Below are 9,555 nucleotides of genomic sequence, written 5' to 3' on the forward strand. Positions count from 1 at the left end.
ATCGGGATGGCGCGAGATGACAATCTCGTGAGCGAGATGACAATCTCGTGAGCGAGATCACAATCTCGTGAGCGAGATACCAATCTCTTGAGAGAGATGGGACAACCTCTCTGCCGACCTCGATCACTAGTCACGCCGGGGATGGCCATCCTTCACACAGGCAGGGGAGGGGGGGCAGCCAAGGCCACGGCGGCGGAGGCCACGGCGGCGGGGGCGACGGCGACGCGCGGGACAGCGGCGGCGGAGGGGACGGTGTAGTGGCGGGCGACGACTCCGGCGGGGCGGCGGTGACGGGGTGGTGGCGGTTGTGACGGTGACGACGGTGGTGATGAGAGACGGGGTCGGCGCTGACGGTGACGGCAGCGGCGACGGCAGTGGAGGCGATGGGGTGAAGAGTAGCCCTCACCGTGAGCCCTCGCTTGTCTGAGGACGGAATCCGATCCATTGACCTCGTCGCACACGCGAGACCTTCCTTGTGTCGCACGCAACGCCGTAGACGCGCCAGCTCGCAATAGCTGCCGTACTCGCAACCTCAACTAATCCGTCGCCCTTTCCTGTTTTGGCGTAGGGAAATCAAGCGGCGGTGCATGAGCAATCAAGTTTCAGTCTCACACACGTCTGAGCACACGCACACGCACAGAAACATGGGGCACACCGCGCACACGCACAAGAAACATACGGGGCACACGCACACGCAGAAACACGGGGGGCAGACGCACACGAGGCGTTCACTTCTGTGCGATCTCAGGAGAGGGTTGTGCAGCGGCAACAGTATAGCGAGCCGAATCTCGGTCGAGCGAGGTGTGATCACATCGCTCACGACCTCGCAAGCGCCCGTAGCGTGGTGTCCATAGCCGCATTGTCCTCGCCGTGCACGTCTCTGGTTTAGTGCGCGCGATACGCAGGGAGGGCGGCTTTCCTCTCTAACATAGCAAATAAGGCGTCGGGCCGACGCTTGTTATGCAGCGTCTGGCGCCAAGTGGGGCGATCGGCGGCGATCTCGGGCCTCGAGTTCGGGCCACCTTGAGCGGTCGACGGGCGCTGCGGATGCAACGCCCGTACGACATGTTGGGGCATCCGATCGGCCGGTCGTGGGGGGCACCCATGAGCTACGACGAGAGCATGCGACGAGGAGGCGATTGGAATCCACCCTGCTGATATGCCCGAGCCAGTCCAGCCGGCGTCGGGTCGTAGTAGTCGATGAATCGAGGCCTAGCCTCCTTGGCTCGGCTCATGATAAACTGCCGCATGGAGCCCGCGGTGGCGAAGGGTGTGCACGCGATAAAGAGGCGGCATACTCGCCCATCGCATCACCCGGTGAAGAGTGGTTCAGCTTGCACCTACAAATGTGGGCACCACGACGCGCCTCTGTACCACGACGCACCATGGCAGGATGCGGCCATTCAACGGCACAGCGGTGCACTACCACCTATGTCCTTGTGTCCATCGTGCTGCTCCTGTTTCTTGCGCCGTTTGTGACGCCGCCTGCGCGCGGTTTTACGCGCCGCATTTACCTGCGCCGCTGCGCCGTCGCATGCATTCCCCTCTTGCGTTCTGCATTGCCTCATGCCTTCTCCGCATTGCGCACGGCGTCATTGCCTCTTATTCTCACCAGGCAAACTTGCGGCGACTATGAGATTATTATGCGATATCTGACTTCATCTATCGTGGCTGCTGTCTGCACTCCTCCTCCACTCCCTCCTCCACCACTGCCATTGCCATCGCCACTGCCATTGCCGTCAACCAATGCCATCGCCGCGCCTGCGGCAGAGTGCTGTGCCGGCACAATCAACCACGCAAGCAGCGACAGCGCGAGAGCATGGGCGAGCCCTAAGCTGCCACAGGAGTAGGCGGCCTTCCGCCGCGCCGAAACAGTAATTGAGACCGAAGCGTCAAAACTGCGCACTGAAGCGACAAAACTGCGCACTGAAGCGACAAAAATGCGGACTGAAGCGACAAAAATGCGCACTGAAGCGACAAAAATGCGCACTGAAGCGACAAAAATGCGCGCCGGAGCGACAAACTTGGTTTGACGATGACGCCGGTCGCGTGCAGGCCTCTGTCCGCAGCGGCTCAGGCCTCCTCGGCCGTCGCAGCTCGCCCGTCTCCTCGCCTCCCCGCAGGGTCCATTCATCGCGCTGGCTGCAATCTCCGCCGGGCCAAAAGCCGCGCCACCACGAGTCGTCATCGGCAGCTCGGACTGCACTAATAGTACCCAGCAGCCTCTGCAGACTTGCTTCTCCCACGGAGGCAGCCGTCACCACCACTACATTGGTATCACGCTGCTGCAAACGATAGATCACAGGTGTGTTGTGCATCTCAGCGTGCTGGCCGCCATCACGCATGCACCCGCTGCCGATCGTTTGTGCCGTGACATTTCACGCCGCTGTTGCTATCTCTGCCTTCGGTGCCGCTACGCTGCTTTCGCTTTCGCCACTGCTGCATTGCAACATTTGCCAGTGGCGCGACCGCTCCGCACTTGGAGCCGAGGCTCATTCCTCAAGCCTCGCTGGCGTCATTCACCAACACTTCTGGGTCGCGGACACGACTGCCTCATTCACCAATACTTCAAGACGGCTCGTTTCTTGCACCCGCTGTGTCCACTTCCCACCCCCTCGCCACGGCCATCATCGTCGCTACCGCTGTGCCACGTCGCAACCGCCCCACCTGCCACCGATCATGCCGCTGCGGCTTAGCTTTCATAGGTGCCGTTGCCACCGCGTTCATTCTGGCCACACCGCCTCCGCCACCGCACGTTGATCATCGCCGTGCCGCCGACGTCCAAGCCGACGTCCAAGCCGTCGTCGCTATCGCCGCTCCCGCCTCACGATGGTTTGGGCGATCTCGCTCTCCCGCCTCCTGGGGACCTGGGGATGCCTGGCCTCTAGTGCGCTACTCGAGTGGGCTCTCTGTTCAAAATATTGCCAAATTACGCACACATGTGCGCAGATAAACATCCTTAGAGTGCCACACACATTCTTTCCACGTGCGAATGTTCGGGTCGTCAACCGAGCTGACCGCGCCCCCCCCCGGGGGGGGGGGGGCAGCGCGGGGCTATCGTGGACACGTGGTCACGGGGGAGTTGCACACGCGACACGGCACACCCAGCACGCGGTGCGGCCACTCCCACGCCGGCGGGGGCGCACGCGGTGTGATGTTTGCATCTTATTTGCTCGCAAAATGACAAGTTTGCGTGCAAATTTGCTGCAAATTTGACATTTCAAATCCATAAGAGTGACACTATGGATTCCGGGTGACACAGGTTGAACACAGAGGCACAGTGCGCACCCAAAGCTGCGTTTCTAAAAGAAAGAAAGAAAACAGACATCCCAAGGGAGGGATGGGAGGACGGCACGCCGCCACCACACAGGGATTTTAAGGAAAGAAAGAAAGAAAGAAAACAGACAACCCAAGGGAGGGATGGGAGGACGGCACGCCGCCACCACACAGGGATTTTAAGGAGAGGAGTGTGATGCGCTAGCCGTCGCCAACCCTAGGGAGTCCGCCTCTTCCTATCTCTCTTCGCAGTCTCTCTCCGATTCTCGCTGCAACCTTCGTGCCACCTCGCGGTCTCCCCCTTCTCGTCGTGCTCTCCCTTGTCGCTTCTTCCTCTGTCGCGTCGCTCTCCTCTGCCTCGTTCTGCGACGCCGCCGCCGCCTGCCGTTCCCTTGTTCTCTCGGCTTCTTTCGCCTTTCGGCGCAGCTCCGCCCTCCTTGCTGCATATCCTGGCCCCTCGAGTCTATCGAGCTCTCCTCGCGCAAGGACGAGTCTTCTGATGCCCACTGCGATCATTTGCCACCCAGTCATGTCGTTGCTCAGGTCCACTCTCTCTTGTTCGAACACTTGTGCCTTCAGCTTCACGGATGATGCCGGCGCTGGGGTCCCCTTCGGGTGCATCGTGACGGCTGACAACGGGATTTCCACTGGTTCGTCCTCCTCGGAGTCGTCTTCCCCCGCTGCCTTCCGCTCGGCTCCTCGCTCGGTACGTTCGGTGTGGCTCACCCTCCATGCCGTGAACAGGCGCTTTATCCACCCTATATTCTTCTCTCGTTCCTCTGCCCGTGCCTTGGTCTTGTCGTTGTTTCGCATCCATGTCTGTATGGCAGTCGAGGCTGCCTTCCCCACTACCTCTGTAGTTCACTCGTCACCTCCCCCGCGAGCTCCCTTTTCTTTCTTTCGGGTATGGGGTCCGTGAGTGCGGGCAGCGTGCATGCAATCACGGGCGCTATTTTGTCGTACTCCTCTTCGGCGAGCGCTCCAAATCTAGACCCTTTCGCCTTTAAGGAGGCTGCTCTCGCTCGTCTCAGGATTTTAATAAATAAATAGAGCAGTCATCTCCAGGGAGAGATGGGCGACGCACACGAACACAGAGGGACAGTGCGCACCCCGCCCCGCTCGCAGGGCGTGCAGCACACAGCAACACAAGACATATCTAGGCGCTGTGCGCCTCCTCGGGATTTCTGGGGAGGTAGGAGTGTGTGTGTGTGTGTGTGTGTGTGTGTGTGTGTGTGTGTGTGTGTGTGTGTGTGTGTGTGTGTGTGTGTGCTCGCTCGCTCGCTCGCGCGCGCCGCTTGCGCGATCGCGCGCGCTGCGCGAGCCGCCCTGCCCGCTGCGCTGCTAGGGATGCGCTGCGGGAAGGGCTCGGCGGCTTAAAGGATTTTAAGGACTTACTTCTTGTCGTAAAAATCTTTTTATCGCTGCTCGCCGCTCCGGCCACAAGTATTCGTGTGTGTATATGCACCGCGTCGCTGCGGACGAGGTCGCCCTCTCCGGCTCAGGCTACGCAGCCGCGGCGCTGCAGGCGGCGCTGTCTCAGTGGCTTGTCGCCGGCGGCCACGTGCTGCTCCGTGGCTGCCGTGACCAGGCGCTCATCGCGGCGAGCGCGACAGCGTTTGCGCTGGCTCAGGCCGCAGGCGCTCTCGACGCCGAGGCCGAGGCGCTACAGCTCACGCTGCGCTCCCTCAACGACGGCGCTGAGCGCGGCCCGGAGCGGCAGCGCGAGCGGCATGTGCCGCCGGGAGCGGACGACGCCTCGGACGGGAGCTCGGTGCAGGCCTCACTCATCGCGGCGAACGTGCACGGCGGCAAGCCGGAGCGGCCGCTGGTGCCTCCGCCGCCGTCTGCCGACCTCCCGCCCGGCTGCGTGCGGGCGCCCGACGGCTCGCTCCGGCTGCTGTCGCCGGCGCTGCTCTCTGCGGGTGAGTGCAACCTGCTGGTGGCGGGCGGGGTGGCGATGATGGCGGGGGCCTTCTCGCGCCGCGGACAGACGACGCTCGGCATCTCGCCCGCCCTCTCGCACCGCCTCGCCGGCCAGCAGCCCCTCGCCCGCGCGGTGCCGCCGCCGCCCCGCCGCCAGCCGAGCTGTGGAGGGGCGGTCTTTTCACACCGCCTGGCTGTGAACAGGTGCCGCTACTGTACCTCGCCGTCGAGCGGGCGCGCCGCCGCGTGTGCACCGCCTTCGGCACGCCGCCCGAGCGCACCCGCCTCTCCGACGCCACGCTCACCCGGCTAAGGCCCACACCGCCCCTCGACGGAGCTGAGGAGGGCGGCGGGCGGGACGGCTGCGCAAGGCTGTGAACGGCGCCTCGTCAGGCGGCGAGGCTGTGAGCAGGCGGAGGACGGGCGGCTGGCGAGCGAGGCTGGCGCCTTCGACGTCGGCCTCTGCCGCGGCGACCACTTCAGCTACTGGCGGCCGCACATCGACAAGGTGCGCGCAGTGCCCGAGCCTATCCCTGACCCGAACCCCGTCCCTACCCCAGCTGCCCTAACCCCGACCCCGACCCCGACCCCGACCCCGACCCCGACCCCGGACTATCCCCAGGACTCCGTGCCAGAGCCTACCCTAACCCAACCCCGACCCTACTCCTCTGACCCTGACCCTCACTAGCCCAAGCTGTGGCACCCAATGGCCGGTGATATGTGCCGCGCCCCACTCAGACCAGGCCGCTTGGCCGGAGCGCAAGTCTGTCCACTCTCCCCCCCACTCTCCCCGCAAGATGGTCTCCACTCTCCCCCCCACTCTCTCCCCCCCCCGCAGGTGTCCGTGCCCGAGTACGAGCACTCCGCCCTCCTCTACCTCGGACATCACGGCGCGGACTTCGACGGAGGGCGGCTGACCTTCTTCGACCCGGACGCAGACGCGGTGTCGCTGCCCCTTGCGCCCTCTGCCCTCCCTGCGCAAACCTCTTCACGCCGCGTCCGTGGTGCAGGTTGTGCTGCCCGAGGCCGGGCTCCTCGTCTCCTTCCCCTCGGGGCCGCCCTCGCTGCACGCCGTCGAGAGAGTCTCTCGAGGGGCGAGGCGACGCCCCCCCGACGCCCCAGCCTGAGATCTGCCCGAGAGAAGGCCGAGGCCATGCACGAGGCCTGGCCGAGGCCTGGCCGAGACCTGGCCGAGGCCTGGCCGAGGCCCGAGCGGCGCGGGCCCGCCGTTCGCTCCTCGCCCCGTGGCCGCGTCAGCTGATCCCGCTCCGTGCCCCCCCCCCGCAGGTTCGCTCTCACGATGTGGTTCACAACCGCGCCTCCCGACCCGTCCTCGCCACTCGACTCTGCCCACGCACGCCCCCGCCTCGGCCGGGCGCACACCGCGGCGGCGGCGCTTTCACACCTCCGGCTGTGAACAGGCCGCCCTCCTCGAGTGGGCGAGCCGCGCGGCCGACGCCGAGGACCCCTCCCCCTCCCCCTCCCCCTCCCCGCCCCCTCCGCCTCCTCCGCCTCCTCCGCCTCCTCCTCCTCCTCCTGGCTGCTGCACCGAGGGGCTCCTGACGCGCGAGGACGCTCTCGCCTCGGCCGCGCTCTGCTCGCTGCCGCCAAACGACCCGCTCTGCGCAGCTCTCCTGGCGAGCCGCGCGCGCGGCGCCTCCTCGCTCCCGCTGCTGCTGCGGCGCGCCCTCCGCCTGCCAGCACTGCTACCCGGCGCACTGCCGCCCGGCGAGTCTGCCGCCGGCGCGACTTCGTCTGGGTCGCGCCTGCCCGTCTGCGCCAGCACCAACCCCCTCGCGCGCGCGCCACGCCTCCCCGAGCCGGGAAAGCCCGCCCTCCCCCTTCTCGACGGCTTGCTCGCCACCCTCTCCGCCTGTGGCAGCGAGCCCGGCACGCTCGCGCAGCGGCTCGGCGGGCGGGTGCGGCTGTACGACGCGCTGCTACAGACGCTGCTCCGTGCTACCGCCAAGGGCGCGGCGGCACAGACCCACGCCGAGCGCCTCGCCTCGGCCTCGTCGCCGCCCGCCGGCGCCGCCACTGGCATTGCGTTTGCGAGCAGCGCCGCTATCGCCGCCGTCGGGGCCGGACAACCCACGAGTGCTCCCACGGAGGGCTCGGCAGACGATCCTTTCGCCGTGTTTGGCTAGGGCGTGAGCGCAACACGATTTTTACTAAAAACCGTACTAGCTCATCCCGGCCTTGCTGCTCACGGCCGCAAGGCCTTGCTGCTGCTCATCACGGCCTTGGGCATCACGGCCGCTTCCGCCGCCGGAGACTTTCGGCGTCGGCTCGCAGTAGTAGCACGCGGTGTCGAGCCTCAGCCTCTCGAGGCAGGGCCCGTCGCGAATGGCCTTGGCGTCTGCGAGGGTGAGCCACGCAGGCACGCGGCCGACCGGCCACATGTCTCCTATTGCAAGCCGGTCGGGGCGGCCGATCGCCTGGAGCATCATTCGGGCGCGATCCTTGCCCAAGCACTCAAAGTCGAGCTCGACGAGGTAGTGGAAGCGGCCCTCCTGGCAGTGGTCGTAAAAGCGGTCGCCTTCGGCGGGGCAGACCTGCTCGAGCGGGTAGAGGCGGCGGTAGTGCTGCCACGCCGCCCAGCAGGCCGCCGCAAGGAGCAGGAGGTACGCCGGCAGCCGGTAGCGCAGAAATCTCCGCCGCGCCGCGCGCCGCTCCATCCGCGCGCGCTTCTCGCCCATGCTGAGGTACGCTGAGTGGCGCCACACACTCCGGCTTGGGAGCGAGCAGGATTCACAGCCATTCTGGTGGCACATTCCGAGGTTAGCCCTTCCTACCTGTGTGTGTGTGTGTGTGTGTGTGTGTGTGTGTGTGTGTGATACTCACTCACCCTTCCTACCTATGTGAGCTCTCAGTCGCGCGTGTTTTGTGTGAGGAAGGGCGCTTGGGTCTAAATTTAGTGCGTGTGAATGAACTTTAGAGCGCGCCCCTAAATTCGCGCTAAAGTGCACTAAAGATGCAGTATGTAGATAAACACTTCACAGCCTTGTTGTTGAGAAGAAAATACCAGAAGGCGCTGTGCGCTGGTCTGTGAGAGGTTGAGGTGCGAGCCCTGGAGGCCCTGGGGATGGGGGGAGACTACCCGCGGGCCTAGAAGGCCCGCGCGCAGGGGGGTGGGGCATTGAGACCGGTCATGAATGAGTCGTGCGCGACACGCATACATTGCGAGCAGCGTTGTTGATGTTCTGCGCGTCGCCACAGACGGCGGCGCGAGAGAGCTCTGTTGCGAGTGGTGCTGGGCGAAGCCCCGGGCGCTGCCGGAGGCTGTGCCGTAGAGCGTAGTCGGTGCGGTCGACGGCGCTCGGGCTGCCGACCTCTTTGGCGAAGTTGAAGATGAAATCTCTTGCTTGGTTGGCGGCGCGATCCTGCCGCCCTGGCTTTCGACGAGACAAATTTTGACGATTCCGTTCTTGACATGGAGCGCGTCGTAGACGTAGTACTGTCCCTTTTGTGCTCTTTGACCCAGCCTCTGAGGGAGGGTGTAGAGGATGTAGAGTGTAGAGCGCTGTAGAGCTGTAGAGATGTAGAGCGCTGTAGAGCTGTAGAGCTCTACATCCGCCGCGTGACGAGGCGGGTGCGTTGTAGAGCGATGTAGAGCGCGATTTTGTTGTAGAGTTTGTTGTAGAGGCTCTACAGCCAAACCGCCGGGAAGGCAGTGACTCAAAGAGGTCGAGTCGCACTAATGGGGTGTCTCCGAGCTTACTGGAGCTCTGATGGACGGCCCTGACTATCCCTGACACACAGAGAGTCACTCTGACGGCACACAACACCCTATAACTGCGTCATGACCAGCCTGCCATGCGTCGCCGGTGCCGCATTCGTCGCAGTGCTTCTGTAGCAGGCGGTGGACTGTCGGCTGCAAGGACGGTCGCATTTGCGCGAGGCGAGGCGAGCAATGCTGCGCGTTGCATGCGCTATGCCTCGCGCCAGCGCGTGCGGGAGCTCCTGGCTGAGCGTTGAGTCCAGGCGAGTTGCGCTGGCCACTATCGCTACGCCGAGCCGAGCTGACGCGCCGAGGCGCCGGCCAGTCGCAGCCGTGAGGCATGCCACAGCAGCAGAGGCACCTGCCACCCATTGGGCGGGCAGACAGAAGGCCAGGGCAGCACTGGCAAGTGCAACGCGCCTCATGTCGGAGAGCGACCGTGCCTCGTTCGCCGCTTTTGATGTAGAGTTTGTTGTAGAGATTTCACGTTGTAGAGCGCCTCTACATCGCTCTACAACGCACCCGCCTCGTCACGCGGCGGATGTAGAGCTCTACAGCTCTACAGCGCTCTACAGCGCTCTACATCTCTACAGCTCTACAGTGCTCTAGGAAATGTTTATCGTGGTTTCCGATAA

The 9,555-nt window shown here is 64.4% G+C and overlaps 3 protein-coding genes across 3 annotated transcripts; 1 reads left to right on the forward strand and 2 right to left on the reverse strand.

Moving 5' to 3' along the window:
- Positions 1 to 1,592: 1,592 nt before the first annotated feature.
- EMIHUDRAFT_248610 (hypothetical protein) lies at positions 1,593 to 2,188 on the reverse strand (the record flags this gene model as incomplete). Its single annotated transcript, XM_005762272.1, has 2 exons — positions 1,593 to 1,630; positions 1,708 to 2,188. The coding sequence occupies 2 exons, from the start codon at positions 2,186 to 2,188 to the stop codon at positions 1,593 to 1,595; spliced, it is 519 nt and encodes a 172-aa protein (XP_005762329.1).
- A 2,547-nt stretch (positions 2,189 to 4,735) lies between these two features.
- Positions 4,736 to 7,346, forward strand: EMIHUDRAFT_120678 (hypothetical protein; the record flags this gene model as incomplete). The annotated part of the gene is made up of 6 exons (XM_005762273.1): positions 4,736 to 5,332; positions 5,404 to 5,445; positions 5,612 to 5,707; positions 6,038 to 6,142; positions 6,210 to 6,281; positions 6,621 to 7,346. 6 exons carry the CDS (start codon positions 4,736 to 4,738, stop codon positions 7,344 to 7,346), a joined length of 1,638 nt encoding a protein of 545 aa, XP_005762330.1.
- Positions 7,347 to 8,988: 1,642 nt separating this feature from the next.
- Positions 8,989 to 9,345, reverse strand: EMIHUDRAFT_248614 (hypothetical protein; the record flags this gene model as incomplete). Its single annotated transcript, XM_005762274.1, has 1 exon — positions 8,989 to 9,345. One exon carries the CDS (start codon positions 9,343 to 9,345, stop codon positions 8,989 to 8,991), a length of 357 nt encoding a protein of 118 aa, XP_005762331.1.
- Between the last annotated feature and the right edge of the window lie 210 nt (positions 9,346 to 9,555).

Source organism: Emiliania huxleyi (assembly GCF_000372725.1).
Source record: "Emiliania huxleyi CCMP1516 unplaced genomic scaffold EMIHUscaffold_686, whole genome shotgun sequence".
Lineage (NCBI taxonomy): Eukaryota > Haptophyta > Isochrysidales > Noelaerhabdaceae > Emiliania > Emiliania huxleyi.